The 25,596-nt window shown below is 46.4% G+C and overlaps 1 protein-coding gene across 1 annotated transcript; it reads left to right on the top strand.

Annotated features, from left to right (window-relative positions):
* Window positions 1-25,137, top strand: TNFSF8 (TNF superfamily member 8). The gene is made up of 4 exons (XM_077306340.1): window positions 1-514; window positions 11,014-11,059; window positions 17,007-17,069; window positions 24,069-25,137. The coding sequence occupies exons 1-4, from the start codon at window positions 338-340 to the stop codon at window positions 24,497-24,499; spliced, it is 717 nt and encodes a 238-aa protein (XP_077162455.1). The 5' UTR covers window positions 1-337; the 3' UTR covers window positions 24,500-25,137.
* Window positions 25,138-25,596: the final 459 nt, after the last annotated feature.

Genomic DNA, 25,596 nt, shown 5'->3' with positions numbered 1-25,596 from the left:
AGCAGAGAGAAAGCAGCAGATTTTTGGGTCCCTGTTGCTAGACAACACCGGGCTCAGTCAATGGGCTCCCTCGACCCCATTCATGGTGGCAGCAACCTCCTGGAATCTCAAAGTGTCTTCTCTTCTTCGAGGCTCTAGTCCACCTGCTTCCTTGACGCCTCCAGAACTCCTTCAGGTTATTCATACGAGTGATGAATCTATTTTTTCCAGGTCACATGAGTAAGGATGAGGGGAGGATCCTATCAGGAACGGAGTTGTAAGATCAAAGGAGAATAAAGGAAGACATGGGGTGAATCACGGAGAACTTTATAAGGGGAGGATCTCCAAGACACAGCAAATGACTTTCTCGCAGATGGATGGTACCTGGGAAGTAGCCAGAGACATGACTGATGAAAACATCACCAGGAATTCCAGGACTCCCACCCAAACCTTTGTCCATTTGGTCATTGTTTCTCTTGTCGTCTGTCTTCTTGCGGCATTAGGAACCATCGTAGGTTTAGTATTCCAAAGAACGGTAAGTGGCTTCTTCCTTTTCTCCCTGGTTTGTAAACTCTGCTCCTTCCTGTAGAAAGTATTGTCGAATGCAGGGACTCATACTTGGCTTTTTCTGGTTTATGAAAGCCAAGAGGGGTGCCAGGTTGAATTCCACAGAGCTGGTGCAATTTGGAGCATGGGCTGTTGAGGCTGCGATGCGGGTTCAGTTCCTTCCATGTTGGCAAGTGCCTGGCAAAGACCGGACTGGGCAAATTTACAAGGCGAGTGCCATGAGGCATGTATTTTGGTTGTGTTCGTTTCTAAACCGTCCTGCAAATTGATGGTGTTACTCTCTGCCTACCTTGAAGTGGAGGAAACAGTGTGAAAGCTCTTTTCTTCCTGTAATGCAAGGCTCAGCCGACTGAAGCAATGGCCAGACAAAAGGTTCAGGACAGACAAAAGGAACTCACACTGTAGAGCAAATGCTGGCAGGGGCTCATGGGAATCGCAGTCCATGGACATCTGGAGGGCCGCAGTTTGACTACCCCTGCTGTAGAGAGAGGTTGCTATGGAATGGCTTTCAATGAGGATTAGACACATTCATCGAGGAGACACCCATTAAAGAGTAATAACCATTGTTAGTTGCTTTGAGACTCCTTCGGGGAGTGAAAAGCCAGGTATAGAAACCAGCTCTTCTGCTGCTGCACCAAAAGTTGCCAATTAAAAATTGTTTTGCCTTTTTAAAAAGGATTCCTCAAGAGTCCTATTTTGAAAAGTTTTGGTGGTCTAAGCACCAAAACATTTGGGAAACAGGGCCAAATTCTCACTCTATGTGAAATTCTATAACCCATCCAGACAATAACGAAGTGGGCAGTGGACTTGAGGGCTCAGCATTTAGAGGTCTTCTGCTGCTGCCCCGTCACAGCTGACTTATGTTGATTCTGTAGACTGTTTCTGCACTAGGCATATTGTTTGGATGTGCATTTTGAATGGGTTGAATATTTAATCAATTTCTGCACTGAAATTCACCTTGCCAGGCACAGACCCGAATTGCCCCCTCAATTGCTCTGCAGCAAAGTAATCCCCAGAAATCTGGTTTTCACTTATCGAAGCAGGACTAGCAGAGTCTGTTTTGGGGCTGTTCAGTGGGGAAATGCATGCATTCGGGTTTTCATGGTGCCTGCCATTTTGAGTGTTTGGGTACACCCCTTTCCTCATCACCATCCCAGTCCCTTTCTCCCAGTGCTGCCTTTTCCCTGCTCTTTGGTGTCCCGGGGAAAGATGGTCTGGGGAAAGGCAAAGTCATCACTGTGTGCAGCCGTGGACATTGCAGTGCTGCTGAAAATCTCATTAGGAGGTAGCCATTGAGTCCCTTACCTGAAGATGGAGGTAATCCAAATGAATTACTGGTCCATGGTTAGCAAGCAGGGCACGTTCATATTGGATCGTGATCAGATACATTCCAAATGCGCATTCTTGCTCTCTAATGGACGGAAGCTACATGACGATTGAGTCCATTCATCTTTGGCTCCCTAAATGTGGAAATGTGACACGGCTTGTTTATAATGAAATAGTCTCCCTTTCCTTCGCTTGTTATGCTGTCACTTCATTTCAGTAGGAGAGCAGAGGAGAACCAATCTAATTTCATATCTCAGCATTAATAGGACTGTTTTGTTTTTGTTTTTTGGTCTTTATGGGCCAGAAAAATCAGACTTCTGGGAAATGAATGTATTTTATTGGGTGTCCACTGCAATCATGTAGAAATCCAATGCCCACATTACCTTCTATAGATCTCCATTAAGCAGCATCCTGGGAGGAAAATGAGGAGTGTTTAATGCCTGTTGTTTCCTTGGAAATCACACTAAGAATTCATTAGTCCCTCTCCTGCTACTTATGATGTTTGGGGAGGTGATTATATCATTCTTTTTTTTAAACTCCCCAAATGACAAATTGGTGATGCACTGAATTCCCCATCCCATCCCATCCTCCCCAAACCCACCTGCTAAGTGGTGGCCAGGGACATGCGGAGACCTGAGTGGAGTGTTGCCAACCCCCAGCTAGCACCTAGAGACTTCCTGCTACTACAACCGATCTCCAAGTGACAGAGAGCAGCAGTTCTCTGGAGCAGTGGTTCCCAACCCCCGGTCCGGGGACCGGTACCGGTCCGTAGATCATTCGGCACCAGGCCGCGGCTCCTCTTCATCCTCCTTCCCGGCTGCTGCCTCGGGGGCTGCCCTGCCACTCTGCCACCGGCTCACCTTTGGTGCTCTCCAGCGGCCGCCATGGCTGGGGTTCCCCCTTGGCACGGCAGTGCACAGCTGCTGCTGGCAGCGCCCCCAGCAGGCGGCAGGAAGAGCGGGAGAGCAAGCAGAGCAGGAGCTCAGGCGGCGGTGGTGACGTCCCTCGGCAAAAGACTACCCCCCCCCCACCGGGCCTAAGTAAAATTGTCAAGCTTTGACCGGTCCCCGGTGATAAAAAGGTTGGGGACCACTGTTCTGGAGGAAATGGACACATAGGAAGGTAGGCTCTGTGGCATTATACCCCATTGAAGTCCCTTCCTTCCCCAAATCTTGCCCTCCTCAGCCTCCACCCCAATAATGTCTAGGTATTTCACCACCCTATGGCTGCTAGGTCCAATGGACCGGACAGTAGGGGATAAGGTGGGGGGAACTTAGCGGGTCTGGGGAGGAATGAAAGCTGAAAAAATGGAATGACATTTCTCAGATTTCCCCCAGTTTCTTAAACCACTGAAGTGGGGGCAGGGGAGGTGCCAACCTGGAGGATCCTCAGGCCCAAATGGGAATCAGAACTGGCAACCCTACTTGGGAGCACTAGTAAGAATGTATGGGTTTGTTGGGTGAGTTACATTATAAGCTAAGATTTTCTTTGCTGTATTGGACCACTTCCTGGTAGAGCAAAATGGGGTAAGATAAACACTAGGCGTGTACAAATAAACAAAACATACAGTTTAGCATTTGCCTAAAAATCATGAATGCCCCTTTATCTTTTTGGATCCGTCTGGATTGATTCAGTTGAATTAAAAAAGTGTCAAGGTTTCATCATCAACGGATGGGTACGCTGGTCACTTTTTTAAAACTGCGGCCAGCACACTGATCAACTGTTAATGACAGGGGCCCCACATGCTCCATTTCAATGCCTTCTCAGTTGGGGAGGCATTTAAACGGAGCAGGCAAGGCGCCTGTCATCAGCTGATCAATGCACCGGTTACTCCAGGGGTAGTCAAACTGCAGCCCTCCAGATGTCCATGGACTACAATTCCCAGGAGCCCTTGCCAGCATTCGCCAGCGAATCCTGGCAAGGGCTCCTGGGAATTGTAGTCCATGGACATCTGGAGGGCCGCAGTTTGACTACCCCTGGGTTACTCCCTTTTAACTGTGGATAGTGTGCTGATCAGCTGATGATAGGTGCCTTGCTCGCTCTCCACATACACACCCTTCTCCGGTACTGCCTAAGTGGGGGAGAGAATGAATTCGAATCATGGCCGAATCGCGATTCAGTCACCCTCATTCAGACTTCTAGAATGCAGGGAATTGGCAATTTGGCTCGGAGGAGTCAGAAAAGTACCTGAATCAGCATTGATTCAGGTACTTTTAGGCTTATCCGAGCTGAGCCACCCATGCTGAAGAAAGACTAGCAAGCTTGGTGTAGTTGTTAAGAATGGCGGCCTCTAACCTGGAAAAGTCAGTTTGATTCCCCACTCATCCACAGCCAGCTGGTTGGCACAGTTCTCTCACAGCTCTCTCTGCTCCACATACCCAAGGGAGAGGAAGATTAAGCGATTGTAAGCCATTTTGGGACTCCTTCAGGTACTGAAAAGTGGGGTAAAGAAACAGCTCTTCATCTTCTTAATAACTAGAAGCCAGCTGCAAAACACATGGGTAGCTAGAACAAATTACTATGTGAAAGTGACTCCATCCATTCTTTTGGGCCAAATCTTATTGCTGCAGAACTAGACAAGATGCAACAATCAAAATTCCCCTGTCGGTGTCTAGACTGTGGATTTAACCATCTCTTCTTAGACTAGCACCCTAGCATTCCTGATTCTCTTTCTCAGTATCCAAAATATACAGCTCATTTTTCCTTTAAGTGCTGAGGAATGTCTTTAAAATCCTCTTCCATGTTAACCCCTCCTCACTTCCATGTCTGGCTCCTTTTTCTCAAGACTTACGATCCAGCAACTCTTCCTTTGGGCTCCAAGATCAACGTTCAGCCTCCTTTGTGTTGTGTTTCACATCTATTAGCTTCTCTATATTCCCAGTCTCCTGCTTAGGCCTCAGCCTGTCCCACATAGAGCAGTGGTCCCCAACCTTTTTATCACCATGGACCACTCAACGCTTGACAATTTTACTGAGGCCCGGTGGGGGGGGGGTAGTTTACTCCTCTACTCTCAACCACTGCCCTAACGCTCTCTGATCACTATGGTAATGTTTAAACATCCCTTCAAAATAAGATACAGACACGCCACAACAATGAACAGAAGGAACATTTTATTTTCATGGAAATTTTAATTCATGGCAATGACAAATCAATGGGAACCCTGAGCTTGTTTCTCTGCAATGATAGTCCCATCTGGGAGTGATGGGAGACAATGACACCCGAAGTGTGTTGTAAAGGGCCAGGGGGGATGAAGTAAAGGGCCAGGGGGGGGGGGGAGAAGGCGTCCTTCGCGACCCACCTCCAATTAGTCAACCGACCATATGTGGTCCGCAACCCACAGGTTGGGGATCGCTAACATAGAGTGTAAATCCCTGACAATATCCCTTTTCCTCACAGAAGTTGGACTGAATATCTGGATATTCAGGATTACCACACAAGCTCGATCTCTGGAGGCAACTGGGCGGGGGGGGGGGGGCTTCATGGCACTGTTGGCCTATAGAGGGGGAAATGTGGATCAGATGGAAGAACTTGTTCCTCAGGCCCTCCCAAGCCTTTTCCCTCCGGGTCAGCCCAGACAATCAGTGATTGGCTGGCCAGATCTTCAGCAGGGCCTACACAGAAGGCTTCTGTGAGAGCCAGTTTGGTGTAGTGGTTAGGAGTGCGGACTTCTAATCTGGCATACCGGGTTCGATTCTGCACTCCCCCACATGCAGCCACCTGGGTGACCTTGGGCTCGCCACGGCACTGATAAAACTGTTCTGCCCGAGCAGTGATATCAGGGCTCTCTCAGCCTCACCCACCTCACAGGGTGTTTTTTGTGGGGAGAGGAATGGGAAGGCGACTGTAAGCTGCTTTGAGCCTCTTTCGGGTAGGGAAGAGCGGCATATAAGAACCAACTCTTCTTCTTCTTCTTCTTCTTCTTCTTCTTCTTCTTCTTCTTCTTCTTCTTGCTCCCACAGTGATATTCCTTGCTGCTGCTGTAGCAGCCAAAGAACAAAAACTTCCTTTTCTGGCCCAGCTCCTTACTCTGTGCCCACAAAGAAGCCCCAGACAGGCCTGGGGTTGCCAGATCAGTTGGCACTGCTGGCGTTGAATGGAGGGGCACTTTCCAGGGGTGGAGAATGGTGCAATGTGCTGCCATCACCCGGAAGTGACATTACAATAATTCATCCTTTTCTGAGAAGTAGCTTGGCAATATTTGCCAAAACCGACCCTGAAAACATTGACTCAGACATCCTGGAATGCTGCATGCTGTCAAATCATAGATGCTGTCAAAATTTTGCTGTAGCTGCTGCAACCAGTAGATGCATCAGAGGTGCCTTCTTAGGGTACATATCTTGATCATGCTGAGCACATACAGGCAAAAATATCCTTGGCAATCTCCCCACCCCCACCCCCCATAACAGGTAATGCAAGTAAAATTTTAAAACAGTACATATATGTATAACCAACAGCTTAAGAATTGGATTGCAATATTTGCGGGAAGATTAAATATTTTGTGTCATGGATCAACGAATCATAGAGTTAGAAGGGGACGTTCAGGCTGTCTAGTCCACTCGCTGCTCAATGCAGGATCAGCCTAAAGCAGCCAGGATAAGTATCTGCCCAGCCACTGCTTTGAATCCTAGAATCCTAGAGTTGGAAGAGGCCAACCAGACCGTCTAGTCCAGGGGTAGTCAAACTGCAGCCTTCCAGATGGACTACAATTCCCATGAGCCCCTGCCAGCATTTGCTGGCAGGGGCTCATGGGAATTATAGTCCATGGACATCTGGAGGGCCACAATTTGACTACTTCTAGTCCACCCCTGCTCAATGCCGGATCAGCCTAAAGCAGCCATGAAAAACGAAACCCTTGGTTTCAAACATTGAGTAATACATTTCTCAGCATTGTTTTATTTTCTTGTATGAGCGGTGTTACAATTTCTGTGATCCCCTGCTGAGTGATAGAACTAAGTTAAACCAGATGTTTCCGAATGAACACCTTGCGTGCAATAGCATCTTGGCCTCCACCCTCTTTGTAATGATTGTGAACTAACTATTCTAGAAACAAGGCTGAGAGACTTTCCCACAAATCTTGAGACTAGTTCAGAGGAATTTTTATAGCCTTTGTGCCAAAGATGTTTTTATTGAAAAATGCATCAGACAAAATCATGGAAGGCAGGGTTTCTTCTCTCTTTATACAGCTTTCGCTGTATACATATTTGGCTAAGGGCCGAGTGGGTGGAGCCAGTCTGGGTGAGGGCCCAATTGGAAGGTGCAAAGCGCCTTCTGATTGGGCCTTCACCACGACGGACAAGAGTTGAAGCCTATCGAGAGAGGACACAAACGGGCTTTTAATGTAGCACAAAAAATGAAAGTCCCACAAAGAAAGGACGATTTTGTATGATTTCTCTATCCCAGAGTAAGCAAACTGAAATGGAAAAAGGAATGTTTGAAGAAGAGGAGTCAGCTGGGAGGGGCAACATGGAAAGGGGTTTGTTAGAAGAGAAAGGGGCCAAAGAAAGGGAGCCTGGTTAGGCTCAATTGGGAACTGGCCCTGTCTGGGGCCTGTTGCTTCTGAGACAGTGTTGGATATATTGTGATATTACCCTCAGGCTGAGGAGGGAAGGGTAGTGAGACAGAGAGAGGAAGGGGGGAGAGAAAGAGAATAGCCTAAAGCTAGTTGTTGAGTTCTTTAACGAGATTCCGTTCAAACCAGAGACTTCCTTGCTCTTAACATTAGGGTAAAAGTTCCCATGAAGCTGACGTTACTTGCTGTTTACAAAATGAAGAGGCAGAGAACCAGCATAATGTAGTGGTAAAGAGTGGCCACTTCGAATCTGATGAACCACGTTTGATTCCACATGCAGCCATCTGGGTGACCTTGGGCCAGTCACAGCACTGATAGTGCTGTTTTCACAGAGCAGTAACATCAGGGCTTTCTCAGCCCCACCTACCTCACAGGGTGCTTGTTGTGGGGAGAGAAAGGGAAGGCGAATGTCAGCTGCTTTGAGACTCCTTCAGGAAGTGGAAAGCAGGGTCTAAAAATGAGCTCATCTTCTACAAACTGAAGCCAGAGGCTGGCTGGAGGGGTGGGGGCATATTGGTGTTTTAACTTATGTCATTTTTTAAAAACTGATTTTTATCTTACAAGAGAAGCCATCCTAGTTTGGGTGGGAGGCTGCCATCTCCTTTACCAGTGGCGATCCCCTTCCCCTGCTGCCACTCAGCGGGCTGACAATCATCAACATGTATGACGCAGTGATGTCTGTTCTGGTACGATCCAGAGGTGGCTTCACCACGTAAGGGCAACACTCTAGCATTTGCCCAAAACTCTATGGTTAAAACATACAGTTTGGGGCAAATGCTAGAGCATCATCTGATATAATGACGTCACTTACGGATTGCATCTGAGACAGTCTTGACAGAGAGGCCGACCCCAGTCAGACTAGTGAGTCTCATGCTGGCTGACATCCTTGGTGCGGGGAGGGTTGCCATTTCTGTGTTGGTTAATATCTGGAGACTTAGAGGTGGATCTGAGAGTGGTTGGGATTTGGGGCAAGGAGGGATAAAAAGGTAAAGGTAAAGGTATCCCCTGTGCAAGCACCGAGTCATGTCTGACCCTTGGGGTGACGCCCTCCAGCGTTTTCATGGCAGACTCAATACGGGGTGGTTTGCCAGTGCCTTCCCCAGTCATTACCGCTTACCCCCCCAGCAAGCTGGGTACTCATTTTACCGACTTCGGAAGGATGGAAGGCTGAGTCAACCTTGAGCCGGCTGCTGGGATCGAACTCCCAGCCTCATGGGCAAAGCTTTCAGATGGCTGCCTTACCACTCTGCGCCACAAGAGGCTCTAGGGAGGGATACATGGAAGTATATTGCTATGGAGTCTACCCTGCAAAGCGGCCATTTTCTCCAGGGGAACTGATGTCTGTTTCCCGGAGATAAAGTTGTCATCTCTGTGTTGGGAAATACCTGGAGAGTTTGGGGGTGGATCTGAGAGTGGGTGGGATTTGGGGCAGGGAGGGACACAGGGGAGTATAATGCTATGGAGTCCACCCTCCAAAGCAGCCATTTTCTTCAGGGGAACTGAACTCTTTAGTCTGAAGATGAGATGTAATTAGAAGAGGGGGTCCCACAAGGGGACTGACATCCCTATCTTGGTGGCAGTTGTTCTTTTGAGAAGCTCAGAGAGGGATTAATCCACAGGCTAAGAAAACAACAGTTTGGGCCCCTAAATCCTTTTTTTTTTAAATATATCCTAGAAAATACAGTATTAACATTTTTGGTAATGCTGTGAGACTTCTTATACTTCCCATCCCTTAAGAACTCATCATGTATTATTTCGAGCCAGGGGTGAAGCTCATCCATTCCAGTTAGGTTGCCTAGCAGGGGTAGTCAACCTGTGGTCCTCCAGATGTCCATGGATTACAATTCCCATGAGCCCCTGCCAGTGTTTGCTAGCAGGGGCTTATGGGAATTGTAGTCCATGGACATCTGCAGGCCCACAGGTTGACTACCCCTGGCCTAGAGGATTGGTTTCAAAGATCTCTGACATCAGCCTTAAAGGAAAGAATTGGTTTCATGGCTTCCACATTGTACCATGATCCCATGGTTCATGCAACATGAAGATTCAGCAACATCTTGCCAAGCAGGGCCCCAAAGGTTAAGAGAATATTCTAATGATCACAACTTACTACGTGACTAACTTAGTCAGGAAATTGGAAAGTGGCAAGAGGGCCCAGGAGGGGACTTCACAGAAGACTTTGTTTTTTCCTTTGTGCTGTGTTTGCAGTTTTGCAGAGAATTGATTCTGCAGACTGAAGTTCAGACCTTGATGGAAAGTCACTTCATTGCCTTGGAAGCGCACTAAGACTTTGTGTAACCAGAGATTGCCTAGGCTGCATAGAAGTATATCTCAAAAGAAGGGCAAGAGAAAGTATCAATGCATAATTAGCCTTTATAAGAACATAAGAAGAAATTCATGGAGTTACAGCAGGCTTTCTCTGCCCGGGTTTTGTGAAACCCTATATATATACACACACCTTTATTCCTGCAAAGGTCAGTGGACAAAGAGGCTGAGCCCATGGACATGGCGCCTTTTATAGAAGCCATGGGCTCACCTCACCCTCTTTTGCATGGCTTGCACTGCTGGGCAAGCAGTGCCTGCCACACCCAAGCTGTTGGGGTGGTTGCGTCCACCTCCAAGCCAACCTTCCACAGCGTCAGCCACAGCCCAGGTAAGTCTCAGCTATTCCTCGTCTGGGGAATATCACTTAGTTACAGTCCTCTATTAAGAAAGATCCATTGCAATGGAGATGGCAAAGGTTCCTTATTTTTTCCCCCCCACGGAACTTGAGGCCACCCCCACTGCCTGAATAAGAATTTATTTTAAATTCCAGATTTCAAGTAAGAGATGATGGTGCTTTTCCAATCAAAACCGCTGGTTTATGGCAATCTGACCACTTTCCTAGCCCTTCTTCATTTTTCTCATAGCAGGCCTATGAAGTAGGATTGGCTGAGATACAGTGCTTAGCTAATGGCATCCCAAAAGCATTGTGACTCAGTGCATGTTTGAGCCCCTCCCCTCTAGCTTAAACTCTACTCTCAATACATTCCAATCCCACGCAGAGTTACTCTCATTCCCACTGAAAGTGTCTTTGATTGGAATAAGCACAGGATTATACTGTAAGACTATTAAAAACAGACCTCATATTTCCCCTATAAAGAAGTCCTCTGAGTGCAGGGATGCCAGTCCGCAGGTGGGGCCTGGGGACCCCCTGGAATTTTAGCTCATCTACAGGTGACAGAGACCAGTTCCCCTAGAGAAAAAATGGCTGCTATGGGGAGTGGACCCCATCATTATATGCCACTGAAATCCGTCCCTGCCCTAAATCCTACCACTCCCAGCTCCACCCCCAAAGTATCCAGATATTTCCCAAACCAGAGTGGACAGCACTACCTGAAATGGCCTGATTCTGTTTCACAAGGTCACTGATAAGGTCAAATGGGGAGAAGAGACTGATGTCAACCGCCTTGTGGAAGGGGAGGATCAACGCCCATGGGCACTGCACACCAGTGCTCAGGGAATATAATGAGTAAGAATAAGAATATGGCCCAGTAATCATCTATTTAACTCTCTTGTTTTGTGCTCTCTTGCAGGGATCTTGTCCACAGTGTGGATTAAAATACAGCCCACAGAATACAAGTAAGATGATCGGAACTGGGCAGGCAAAAACAGAATGAGGTTATTGTGTGCAATTTGGGGAAGGAAAATGTTGGATTTTTGGCCTAAAAATAGGTCTGTTACTTCCCTGCCGTTTTTGAATTATATTCAAGAAGTCACATCATCTGCCAACCACACACACTGGGACGCAAAAGAAATCATTATGTTAATTTGCTCATCTCCGACCTTAGTGACTTCAGTGGTTTCTTTCTCACCCTGGTATGGAGACATTAGAACCAAACATATCTGATTGCTTATCAAAGTGCAAAGCAAAACATATTCCCTCCCCAATCATCTTTCTGTTGTCTGTTTAAAACAGTCCTTTACTTCTCTCCTTTTTTCTTTTGTGACATGGGGTGTCATTTTGGTTCTCTGCTAGATGTGTCACCAAGTATTTCCCTTTGTGATCTGTAACAGTATTGCTGCAAATGCTGGTTGACCAGATTTGTGTTTACATTTATGGGCTCAGAAGGGCAGGCTGAACATTTCTTAACACCCATTACTTTTTTAGAGCATGGCCTCCCTCCCACCCCCACTCCCACTCCTCTGATGATTCAATTAAGGGCCATTCCGCACGCCATAAATTTAGCATAATACCTTTCCCCTGAAGATGCTATATTCTGGGTGCTCCGCATGACGTCACCAACTTCCCGCCTCCAGCAAGCAAACTGCTCGCAATATTTGCCATTTTAAAGTGCGAGTTGGTGAATCCCAAAAAGGTGATTCACCAACTTAAAAAGCGCTTTCCCCCAGCAGACAACCAGCTGGCCACCAGCCAAAGAAAGGTATGGAGGTGAAGGAGCACTAGTAGTGGTTAGGAGTGCAGACTTCTAATCTGGCATGCCGGGTTCGATTCTGCACTCCCCCACATGCAACCAGCTGGGTGACCTTGGGCTCGCCACGGCTCTGATAAAACTGTTCTGACCAAGCAGTAATATCAGGGCTGTCTCAGCCTCATCCACCCCACAGGGTGTCTGTTGTGGGTAGAGGAAAGGGAAGGTGACTGTAAGCCGCTTTGAGCCTCCTTCGGGTAGGGAAAAGCGGCATATAAGAACCAACTCTTCTTCTTCTTCTACCCCTGCCTCCAATGTTCCAACCTCACACCCCTTCCCTTACCCCTCTTCCCGGGATGGGAAGTTCTTTTTAAAAATGGAGAACAGTCTGGAGCAAAGAATAGGTGAACAAGCAAAATGTCAGAAATAATTTTTCCCAAATTACACAAAGTTTCCCAGTTACACAAAGCATGCCTCTCTCAAGTTCCCCCCCCCCAAAAAAAAAACAGGAATTAGATTAATTTTTAAAAGATTCAAGACTTGTGATTCCATAAGGGGAGGCCTTCCAAAAACACTATGCATCAAACCCAGCTCACCAGATGAGAAGTCCGCACTTCTAACCACTACACCAAGCTGGTTCTCAAACGAGAGATGCTAGTCTCCAGGTGGGACCTGGAGATCACCTGGAATTACAATTCATCTCTGTACTACGGAGGTCAGCTCCACTGGAGGAAACTGATACATTGGAGGGTGGACTCTGGCATTGTACCCCACTGAAGTCCTGGTCCTCCTCAGGCTCTACCTCCAAATCTGTAGGAGCTTCCCATCCTGGATCTGGCACCCTAATTCAAGTAGAATTGTTGCATCAGCAGTTCCACAACTACACTGGCTTAAAAAGAAATGGCTATCCCCGAAGCAGCAATCATGGCCACTGTATGGACTAGGCATGCGTGCTTCGGTGCAATTTGGCCATTCAGGCGCACAAGCCTACTATGGACCATATAGAGGAACTGGTCACCCTGAAGCCCCTGCATCAAAATAGGTCTGCAGCGGTGTGCTGAGGGGGAACAACCCTGCGGGCAAGTTCTTGGCTTTATGGCAAATATGTTTTGCCGGCAAACGGCAGCTGAAATATAAAAATGAAGAGATTATCTCATCAAATTAACAAGGCCTTTCAAGAGCGGCTTGCTTTGCCGAGTGGAATCTGCACTTTTAAAACCAACCGATAAATCTTTGTCCCATATTTCTCTCGGATTTTACTGAGCACAGGATGTTATTAACTAAACGCCAAGTGGTACAGAATGGCAATTTGATTCGCCCATTGGCCCGGGTTCATTATTCAGCTATCAGTCCTCAAGGGATATGTTGGCGGCGATCCACCAGTGCTTAATTGAGATGAATAGGCTATGGGACGGTTGAATGTTCCTTCCAGGAGGATCTTGTGTGTGTTGGCTGGCATGGTGCAGGCCATCAGGGGTAGTCAAACTGCGGCCCTCCAGATGTCCATGGACTACAATTCCCAGGAGCTCCTGCCAGTATTTGATGGCAGGGGGCTCATGGGAATTGTAGTCCATGGACATCTGGAGGGCCGCAGTTTGACTACCCCTGCCATAGATAATGCAGGATGTGAGATGTAAAATTAATTCTAAAAGGAAAGACAAGTTTTTTTGACATGGGGTTAATCCCACGATTCTGATATATTTAGCTTTGACTGTCACTTCAGGGGCCGAAAAGAGTGCAGGTGTTATAATGGACAACTGAAATGGCATGATGGCCATATTCGACCATCGCAAGATTCCCAAAAACCTGCGAGATGAAAGTCCCTTGGAGGTCACCCTTCTTCCTCAAAGCTATTAACCCCCCAAAAATGCCTATAATCTTTTCCAATGCCTTTGTCATCGGCATTTAAAGCAGCACAAATGTCAAATGATATGCAAACTAGAAGACCACACCTTGGTGTCGTGGTTAAGAGTGGCAACCTCTCATTTGGAGAGCCAGGCTAGATTCCCCACTCCTACACACGCAGTCAGCATGTGTAGCCTTGGGCTAGTCACATGCAGCCTTGGGCTAGTCACAGTCATGTTAGATCTCTTCTTGCAGAGCAGTTTTGGCAGTGCTGTCTCAGCCCCACCGAGCTCACAAGGGGTCTATTGTGGGGAGAGGAAGGGAAGGTGATTGTCAGTTGCTTTGAGACTCCTTCAGGTAGTGAAAAGCGGGGTATAAAAACTTCTATATATTAGTAAGCCTGCAGAGGGGTTCCTCCCATTGTTTAGCGTTTTGAGGAGCAACTGTTGGCATATATAAGAAGTGTAGCATGAATGATTCAAAAGCATATCTTTTAATTCAAGAGCAATATTGCCAATAAACTACATTCCTCAAGTGTGCATGCACGTGAAAGTGGGGTAGTCAAACTGCGGCCCTCCAGATGTCCATGGACTACAATTCCCAGGAGCTCCTGCCAGTATTTGATGGCAGGGGGCTCATGGGAATTGTAGTCCATGGACATCTGGAGGGCCGCAGTTTGACTACCCCTGCCATAGATAATGCAGGATGTGAGATGTAAAATTAATTCTAAAAGGAAAGACAAGTTTTTTTGACATGGGGTTAATCCCACGATTCTGATATATTTAGCTTTGACTGTCACTTCAGGGGCCGAAAAGAGTGCAGGTGTTATAATGGACAACTGAAATGGCATGATGGCCATATTCGACCATCGCAAGATTCCCAAAAACCTGCGAGATGAAAGTCCCTTGGAGGTCACCCTTCTTCCTCAAAGCTATTAACCCCCCAAAAATGCCTATAATCTTTTCCAATGCCTTTGTCATGGGAATTGTAGTCCATGGACATCTGGAGGGCCGCAGTTTGACTACCCCTGTACCTTCAATAAAACCATGCTGCTCTTAAAGGTACCACATGAAAGCCGTGTTTGTCATTCTAGGAGGTCAAACTTGAAATTTCTGCACAGAACCAGCAGAGGGCTCTGATCAGCCACATCTCAGATTAAGGAGCTTCTGAAACTTTAAAGTGCGAACTCTATTTTCTGGCATTCAGCCTGGTCCTAATGGCAACGCATGGCTTCTGTTTGGGGTAAAACTAGGTCAGTGTCCAGTAACATGCAATGCCACTGGGGGGGGGGGGACATTCCTTAGTTTCATCTCACATGAAGGAAAGACATCTCATGCAGAGAAAGAGATCAGGCTCTGTGCATGCATCAGCACCTATTACCAACCTCCGCTTCCTGATCTTTAATAATAATAAACCTTTATTGGCATAAAACAATAAGAGGCAAATACAGCCGAGCAGGGTACAAATATAATAGGGTAAAATAAGCTCATATTATAAACTAAAATAGAATAAAATTGGCTGATTAAAACATCTTAGATCTGGCTTGAGAAACAACCATTAAAATTTCAGCTGCACACACAGTGGTCTCTGCAGAAAGATCATTGGGCAGGAACTGGAGTGTAGCTTCATCATTGACCTAACCCCTGGGACGAAGTAGGGGATTGAGAAGTTTCCTGATCCAATAAACACAGGTGCAAAAGCAACGCACCTTCTTGAAATCCTGCTGACTATTAAATCTGAGTTCGAACATCGGGAGGAAGCCTGGCTCCTCACCGAAAAGGAGAGTTATGAACACAGAACACGCATATTCCAAGCCGGTTGGCAAACTTTATGACCAGCAAGCAGATCTAATACTATAGTGCAGGGGTAGTTAACCTGTGGTCCCCCAGATGTCCATGGACTACACTTCCCATGAGCCCCTGCCAGCGTTTGCTGGCAGGGGCTCATGGGAATTGTAGTCCATGGACATCTGGAGGACCACAGGTTGACTACCCCTGCTATAGTGAATGTATGTATGTATGTATGTATATTTATGTATTGCCCTCCCTTTCAGCTCAGGGCAGTTTACATTATAACTCATAAAAATACAGTACAGTGAAATGTTCAAATATAAAAATATAGATAGATAGATCTATCATAGATTTGGAATAAATAAGCCAATAAAAAAAAGAAAAGGGGAGAATAAAAAGGAGGGGGGAGAAAGAAAGAATGAATAACTGTACATTGTACATATTCACAGTTCCAAATACTATTCATCAATCTTCCAACATATATTTATTACCAACCTTTATCCACTTGTAAAACCCAAAGTCATGTTCTCGTCACTGAACATTAGGTCTATATATTTCACCCATGAATCCTAGATCATTTTACTCTGAAATCCAAGTTGTTAATATCACAATTCAGGCTAATTCCATCACCTACTGTCATTTTAACATTGAAGGTGTTTCCTTCAACCTCCTCTCCCTTCCCCGTACTCTTCTTGCTGCAGTTGACAAATCTCTTAAAAGAAGTCCAACCGGGGTTGGCAAACTTACTAGTAGGAAATTAGCTTGTGGTAAGACGCTGGTCCAATTAGCACCATCATTGCACTACCGACTAGAAGCCATTCTGCTGGGTCTCAGGAAAAGAAAAAAAGAGGACATCGTTTTTGCCCAGGAAAGCTGGGGGAGGGGGTAATCCTAATCTAATTTTGCACTGACGGTGCTGACTCTTTACATCCACGTTTTTGGCCCTGGCCCACGCCTGGTGGAATGAGCTCCTAGAGAACATCAGGGCCCCAGCGGAACTGACACAGTTCTGCAGGGCCTGTAAAACAGGACTCTTCCGCCGGGCTTATGGTTGAAGCCAGCATGCCCAGAAGAACCAAAATACCATATGGGCCTCCCTTACTGGGATCAGGTACTCCGGCTTTCTGTTGATATTTAGTAGCAATGCAATGCAATGCAATGCTTCTGCCGGTTTTTAAAAAGCTATTTTAATGTATTTAATGATTTTACTGGAATTTATTTTATTAATGTTACTTTTATTGTATCGTAGTAAGCTGCCCGGAGATGCCTGGTGCAATGGTATAAATACAAATATAAACAAATGTAAATAAATAGAATATTCTACACATGCAAAACCAGAATGAGATGGTAACACACTGGGCATGGGCAATATCACAAGCTAGGGTAGAACAGCACCTTTCGAGGGGCAATGCTTTCAATGAGCTTACTGCCTTGACAGAGTGATGGCATGATGAATGGTCCCTGCCTTGAGGAGCTTCCAATCTAATAATTTTTTAATTTTTATTTCATGGATTATTTCAGGCAAACCTCACACGATGCCCCCCGACTCTAGATCTCCTGAGAAAGCTGCTGCATATCTTAAAGGTCAGTGAGGGCATTTAAGACATTTGAGGGGGGGGGGGAGAAAACTAATGGATTTGCAATGGTCAGAGCTCCAGTACTTCTTTATTGCATCCCTGTTGTTGAATGCATATTGTCCTCCTTTACATGGGATGGTCACTCGCTGCACCTTGAGCATTCTCTGCCCTTTTTGGTGTGATTAGTTTCGTAATGAAGTTATAATTTCAATATTTGCAGTTTACACAGAGACCTTTTCTGCACAGGGAATGAGGCCTGGACTGGTGCTCGTCTGGTTGCGGGGCTAGTCCCTGCTTCCATATGATGTTGGTGCTGGCCTGGGCCTCTCCCAGCCCTGTCCTGATTCAGGCCCTCTGAATCAGGGAAAGATTATCCCGGCATGGGAATACAGGGATTATCTAGTCAAGGGAACACAGATATTTCCGCATTCCTTTTTCTGCCCCAGGCACCAATGGGGCCTATGTTGGGGAAGGCTTGTGTGACAGGGGAGAGTCGGGACATGAAGGACTGGCTCCTCTCCCACCCTGGGCTGACTACAGTGTCCTGGAAGGAACACAAAATGCCCTAGGTGGCCCCGCATCACTGCACAGTGCTGCCAAGCCACCTGGAGCAGTTTTTATATGCTTAGGAACACAGTATTACTACCATATTTCCAAACAACAACCAAAAAGGCCCTGTGGCAGAACCTTTCCACCCCAGCTGCCTTGTTTGGAGGCACTAATCAAGGGCGGACCATGTCCAGCGGGATAATCTTTCCCCATCTGGACCCGGAAGTGGCAGGGCAAACTGCCCCATCACAAACATATGGCAGCAGCCCGGCATGGTTCTGCTGGCGTGGAAAGGGTCCGAGTCACACCACTGGTCCATCAAGCATGCTGTTGTTCTGCTTTGATTGGCATCAGCTCTCCAGGTTTTAAGGAAAAGAAGGCCCTCACCTGCTAGCTTTGATTCTTTAGCTGGGCATGATTGAAATTCAACCTGACACCTTTGCTTGCAAAGCAAGAGATCTATTTGGGCTAATGGGATTTCAGCTCAGTGGTGGAACTTGCCAAAAGTCCCAGATTCTAACCTTGCATCTTGAGCTCAAGAATTTCTGACGGCAGGTGCTTTGTCTTCATCTGCCTCAGACCCAGAAGAGCCACTGCCAGTAAGAGCAAAGAATTCTGTGATAGATGGACCGATGAGCTGGCTCCGGAAATACGTTCAACATGGCGTGTTTCAAGCGTAGCTGAAAGAATTGGGAGCCAGTCTCGCTATGTAAACTTATCGTATGACAAACTGCTGAATCAACAAGACCTGACTCTATAATTAGGCTCCCAACCTGCAGGTGGCACCCTAACCAAGGTCAGTCCCCTCGGAACAAATGTCTGCTTTGTAGCGTAGACAGTGTGGCATTATACCCTGTGGAGGTCCAGTCCCTCTACAAACCCTGCCCTGGTATTTCCCAACCCAGAACAGGAAACCCTAATATAATCCTAACGAATAGGATGTAAACTGGACATAAAGTAAGGTGACCCGATATCTGGCCCTGCAAGGCAGGATGCGCCACCGTGGCGGTGGCAGGCAGGCAGGCAGGCAGACCCTCCCTCCCCCTCCCCCCTCCTCCCTGACCCTTAGAAGGGTGGCATAGGGGTGGCAGCGAGGCGGCGGCAGCTGGGGGGCCCTCCTTCCTTCCTCCCTCCCTCAGCCCTCCCTCCCCAACTGGCCTTAGGGCGGCAGCGGCCTGGATCAAGGGAAGGCCTGGTCCTGGAGGAGGCAGGGAGGCCCGGAGGAAAAGGCCGCCTATAGGAAAAGGTGACAGCAGAGCTGGCCGGGAAGCCCCGCCCCAGAGCCTGGACACCTGCCTCCAGAGGCCAGGTGCCTGCGCGGGGGCCTCTGCGGGGGCCTCCGGAGCTGGGGCTGTCTAGTGGGCTGCCTGCCACGCGGGCAAAAAAAAATTAATAAAAAAAATATATTTTTAAAAAATTTTAAACAATTGTTTTTTTTAAAAAAATTTAAAAATTAAAAAAACATTTAAAATATGTGAACGCCGTGGGACAATTTGAAAATGCTGCGGGACACGGGGCAAATGCCCCAAATGCGGGACTGCCCCACCAAAGGCGGGAAAGATGGTCAGTTTAACAAAAAGGGGTGTTGGATACAGCAAATAGCAAGTTTCCAGAATAACAAAGGAATAATATCAGGGACATCCCTTCATCCCAACATTTTCCAGCATAGAAATTCTGCCCTGCAGCTGCCAGAAGGGGGAGTAAGAGGCAACATAGACTGACTGTGCAGTCCTAAATTGACCTATATCTCTGTAAGCCCATTTACCTCAATGATCTTAAAAGGGTCTCACTGGTTAGGGTGATAGTAGTAGTAGTAGTAGTAGTAGTAGTAGTAGTAGTAGTAGTAGTAGTAGTAGTAGTTTTTATTATTTATTACCTTTCTCTTTGGACTCAGTGCATGAAACAACCTATAAATCAATAATAATAATATAAACATCAAAATCATCAATAGTTCAGAATTAGGTTAAAATCTGATGTTCTAAGCTGCCTTCTCTCTTTCTGTTGAGAGGAGTGATATAAACCTGGATGGGTGATAAAGGGGTTGATGGTTTATCTGATGTTCTGAGAGGACTGATGTTTTGCGCAGGGAGGCCAGATCTCCAGTATTATCTCTGGCCTCGATCATAGGTCTGACGGAACATCTCTATCTTGCGGGCCCTGTGGAAGTGCCCTTGGTCCCACAGGACCCTGACCTCATCAGGGAGAGCGGTCCAGAAGGCCAGTGGTTGAGATCAGCTTAACATATTTAGGGTTGGGGACCTTGAGCAAGTTTTGCTCAGTAGATCTTTGTTTCCTTTGAAGGACATAGAGGAGGAGAAGGTCCCACAGGTACAAATATCCCAGGCTGTTTGGGGCTTTAAAGGTGGCAACCCAAACCTTGAACCTGATTTGGTCCTCTACCTAGAGCCAATGTGGCTGGGAGAGCACCGATCAAATATGCGCTCTCCACTGAGTCCTAGTACAGACCCGTGAAGCTGAATACTGGATGCAGGGGTAGTCAAACTGCGGCCCTCCAGATGTCCGTGGACTACAATTCCCAGGAGCCCCTGCCAGCGAATGCATTCGCTGGCAGGGGCTCCTGGGAATTGTAGTCCACGGACATCTGGAGGGCCGCAGTTTGACTACCCCTGAGTTAGAGTTTCCAAAGCAGCCTCAAGGGCAGCTCTGCATACAGCAAGTTGTAGTAGTCCATGGAGTGCATGGAACAGTAATGCTGGGGCAAAGTGCACATGCACCAAGCTCTGTACAAAATGTGGAAATAAGCTTGGAGAAATAAGCACCAGTTCCATTTTATAAGCAAAACCAGGTAATTTGGGAATTCAAAATCCAAGGGGGAAATGAGGATTTTGGAAGCATCCATAAGAAAAAAGACCTAGAACAATAGACAGTTTTTGACCTCTTGCTTTCTTCAGCTGCTAAGTGGATGAGGCTGGGGGAATTGCTCATATGTGCAGGTAAATAATCATTACAAAGACACTCTATATTAAAGATTCTAGGTGAGCGACATAGATACTGTGTAATGTATGTGAATTTCCCCCTCTTTTAGGCTCCTTGATGCAATTCTAATTTTGTGCATCTTTTAATGCAAATTCTCTAGAAATTACATAGATGTGTAATGCCAAGAGTCCCATTAGAAGTAATAACCAACAGGGTCGGAGTTGATTTCCTGAATGTCTTATCATCAGTGCTTCCAGATATAATTGTAGGTTTTCGTGTACATTCATCTATGCAGAGACTCTGGATTTCTATCCATAAGCCTTGTAAACAGTGTTATGAGAGTTAATGAGTTGTAGAGAATGTTTTCAGAATATACCCCTTATCAGCGATGTATAGTTCCTGAAGTAACTGCTATATTCATTATCTTCCTCCAGTGAATTTGATTGTGAATATGACCTGTTCATATTTCTGAAGAGTTTCCCTGTTTTGTGCACTTCTGTTTAGAGATATTTCTGAAATTCTCCTTGCCTAAATTTTTCCCAGCTCTTTGAATTTCAAATGGCATGGCTTTATCAGTACCGATGGACGGAAGCATTAGAAATCCTCTTTGGTTTCCCTTTTCATTTCTCCTCTTTCTGATGGTTGTACAAAGCACTCCATAGCCCGTAGGCTTAAGTTTTCAGCTCCTCCACTTTCATTTGCACCCCCTCCACTACTTTTAAAAGCACACGTACCCTGGTTAAAAATTCAAAATAATAGCACCCATGTGTGCATGCATATACTTGCGCCAAGATTTTTTAAATGGTAGTTTTACTAAGGTGTATTGACTGAAAATTGATTGACAACTCAAAACAGCAATGTTTATATGATCTTATGAAAGACTAAGCCACAATTCTTGGAGGGGGGGCGGAACTGCATGTGATACATGGTGAGGTAGTAAAATAAGATTGGGAAAAATTAAAGGAAATGCAAGCTGCTGCAAATGACTCAGGCTGCCATTCCAGGATTAACTGTTGAAAGTCTCTGAGACTGTTTCTGCACTGGGAACTTGGCTGCCCCGGCTCCCACTTGGGAGCATAGATCTGGGGTGTATGGGGGTGTACTGAGCCAAATGCTCCCCAGTGAGAGAGCAGGAAGTGGCAGGGCAACCTGCCCCAGATCAAAGACCAGCCTGCAGCCCAATGTGAAGCCTCCAGTGCAGAAATGTCTAAGTTAAATCAGCATTAAGGAGGAATACAATGCATAACAAGTCTCAGAACTGCCAAGGGCTTGGGGAAGCTGAGTAGAGCTATCACATTTCTGACTCTCCTGCCCCCCCCCCGAATTTCAATATAGTGAATCCCAGTTAAAACTATTAGTTAAAACTATTCTGAGTGATCCTTGAAACAGCTGTCCATACCATTACAAAAAGTTGCCATTCAAAGAGCAAAAATGGTGCAACTTTTAAACTGTGGCCTCTGTGAAACGAATGCAGATTGTTGGCCTGGCAACTATCTCATCCCAAGACTCAGGGCCTTTTCGCACGGGGATCTTTGTTGCAAATTGTTTGCGAAATGAAAAATCGCCATTTAAAATAGTGGAATTCGTCGTTATGCATACCTGCCTTTGTAGTGGAATCAGTTGCGTTTTTTAGCGTTTCCCACAGGCTTCCGGTCTCGGCAGAAATCGCTAGAAAGGAAGCGCTATTGCCAAGCTCGTCCCGCCCCTGGCCGTCAAGCAGCCAATGGGCAGCCGTTAGCATGCTCCCAAACAGCCCCTTTCCCTTTAAGAAAGGTTTAAAAAAAAAAAAAAAAACGACCCATAGCAACGAATCTAGGTAGATTCGTTGCTACGGAGAGACCCATCCAGCTGCCTAACGTGAGCTGTCGTTTGATTGTATGATCGTTTGCACGCTGCCTCGAGTGATAAAAAAAAATCCCCCCCCCCTCTCACGGTCCCGATTTTCGGCTGAATTTATGTGTAAAAAATAAAGGGACTTTATTTCAGCAAACGGGCTTTTATGTGGTTTGTGCTTAGTGACTAAAGGTGAAGGACTGAAGCCAGGGAAGCCTCGAAACAGAAAGAGGCTCGCTGGTGCGTTTATCCCCGCTCGCTCGGAGAAAAAAAAATGGCGATCGCTTCGCCGGAAGTTTGGAGGAGAGAGCCAGGGGGAGGGACTTTGAAGAACCAGCAACAATGGTAACGCACAGGTCTTTAGCGCTACTGTTGCAAATTGGTTGCAGGAGTGTATCGCTATCCGGAGGGTGAATCCACTTTTCTGGATTCCCCCGAAAGCGCTACAACGAAGCGCTTTTTGCGGGTCGGTTTCAGGATTGTTGCAGATTGTCTATGACGTCGTGGGTTATGGCAAATTAGTAGCGTTTCCAATTAGCAACCATTGTGCTATTTTGAAGCCGTGCGAAATGGCCCTCAAAATTCCACTACATATCACTACTGTATCATTGCATATCATTACATATTACTAGTATAATGGAATTTTGAGATTAACTCCCTGGTCTTGGGATGAGATAGTTGCGCAGCAATTCACTTGCAGGAATGTTTCCCCCTTGTATGACGCCAGATGGGGCCAGCATCAAATGGTGGGGTGGGAGCCGTAGATCACTGACATAGACAGTTTTCTTTCTCCTATGTTTTTGTGGACTACAACTGAATTCGAGGGGACTGATTGGCTGTTTTGGCAAAGAATCATCATATGGCTATAATTGGATGTATGACACAGTTTACTAATTTAACAGAATTAATTTTTGCTTTATGTTCCCACTGTTATGATGGTCAGTTCATAGTCTGACGAAGAGTGTTTGCACTCGAAAGCTCATGCCTTGAATAAATCTTTGTTGGTCTTAAAGGTGCTACTGGACTCTGATTTAATTCCCTGCAACTTCACCAGTGACCACTTGACTAGTGATCACACAGGTACAGCTCACCTGCTGCTTAAACAGCTTAACAAGGCGGATTTCTCCCAATTGCTCGCCGATTGTAATTCCAGCAAGAACGACAGGGAGACAGACAAGAGAGACGAGACAGTGAATTAAGACAAGAAGGGCAGAATTTTCAGCAATGCATATTTGTGGGGTTTAAGCAGCAACCCTTGGCATAAAACTAGAGATGATGCAAATGGGTCTCTATCTTCATTGGTGAAATGAACCAATGTTTGTGAGATTAGGAAGGGTGTGGTTAAGCCAGTTTGGTGAGCCAGTTTGGTGTAGTGGTTAGGAGTGCAGACTTCTAATCTGGCATGCCAGGTTCGATTCTGCGCTCCCCCACATGCAACCAGCTGGGTGACCTTGGGCTCGCCACGGCACTGATAAAACTGTTCTGACCGGGCAGTGATATCAGGGCCAGCCTCACCCACCCCACAGGGGAGAGGAATGGGAAGGAGATCGTAAGCTGCTTTGAGCCTTCTTCGAGTAGGGAAAAGCGGCATATATGAATCAACTCTTTTTTCTTCTTCCTCTAAGCCTGGTGTGGGTAAGCCCCTTCCGATGGTCATGTTTTTTCTTCTCTTCCCCACCTGTCCCAGTGATGAAACCAATCAACCAGTCACGACTGAGGTGGATCAAAGACATTCTCTACAACATGATATATGAGGAGAAGAATGGGACGCTTGTGATCCAGCAGCCTGGAACGTACTTCATCTATTGCCATTTACATTTTTACATCAGCCTGTGTCCCGACAAGACATCTGACCTCAAGCTAGAGATTTGTGTGAATGAGATTTCACTGAAACAAACTCTGCTCACATTGTGCAGCTGTGACCAGACCGCCAACGGGACCTACCACGATCTCTTCCAGGTGCTTCTGATCACCTTGAAGAAGGGAAATCGAATAGCGGTGAACGTCGAAATGTTTGAATACGTGGACACGGATGTTCTCTACCCGAACAATGTCTTAGGAGCTTTCAGGTACAATGGTGATGACGAGGGCTTGCCCTTGCTCCAGACACTACTTTAGAATGATCTTTAGCTAAACAATAAACTGTGTCTTACCTTTTGGTGTGCCATTTCTAGCCTCACTTTGAGGGACTACGGAATGTTCAATTCTCATTTACGCTGAAGTTGTTTCAGTTGTCATTATTTGTAAAGGATGGGCTTTTGCTGCAAATATCCCTGATCAAAGGCACACTTCTGGAAAAGAAAAAAAAAAGATGTAACGAGAGACTGGACTGATGTTACAAACAGAGTGGGGATCATAAGCGGTTCCTGGTATTATGTCCTGTTGCCATCTATTCCATTTGCTGGGCTCCTGACTTCAGCTGGAGGGACCAAATTTTTCTGCTATTTGATCTGGAAATATAGCCAACATGCTGCCCATTTCCTCCTTCTCTTCATCTCCGGCAAACAGAGACTTTGGCTGACTGGCTGGGCCTTACAACCAGGACCCCGCTGGTAGGCCTCAGGCTGCCATTTTCCGCCTGAATCCCATAAGTTAAGATTTTTAAGAACCACTAAAATAAGAATCCACTTGCTGTATTTTGCAGATCGATACAATGCTATGTTGAACTATTTTAATTATCATTTTCCGTAAACTAATATTCTTCACCTCTTAATTTTTGAAACATTCGGCTGTATTAAATTCTGACGTAAAATACATATGGTTTGGAAAAAGATCGTATGCTTGTATGTGCTTTCTGAGAGCTAGTTTGGTATTTTGGTTAAGAGCAGCGGCCTCTAATTGGGAGAACCGGGTTTGTTTTCCCCTATTCCTCCACACACAGCCAGCTGGCTGAACTTGGGCCACTCACAGTTCTCTTAGAGTTTTCTCAGCATCCACTACCGCACAGGGTATCTGTTGTGGAGAGAGGAAGGTGATTGTAAGCCACTTTGAGATACATGAGGCCAGTTGGGAGACTTCGGGTCAGTCACAATTCTCTCTCTCAGAACTCTCTCAGTCTCACCGACCTCACAGGGCGTCTGTTGTGGGGAGAGGAAGGGAAGGCGACTGTAAACCACTTTGAGACACACAAAGCTCGCTGGGTGATCTTAGGCCAGTTGCAGTTTTCTCAGGGCTCTCTCAGTCTCACCTACCTCACAGGGCGTCTGTTGTGGGGA

This window comes from Paroedura picta, chromosome 12 (genome assembly GCF_049243985.1).
Source record: "Paroedura picta isolate Pp20150507F chromosome 12, Ppicta_v3.0, whole genome shotgun sequence".
NCBI classification, from domain to species: Eukaryota; Metazoa; Chordata; class Lepidosauria; order Squamata; family Gekkonidae; genus Paroedura; species Paroedura picta.
The sequence above is the reverse complement of the archived record's forward strand: the minus strand, read 5'-3'. Positions and strand labels throughout refer to the sequence as shown.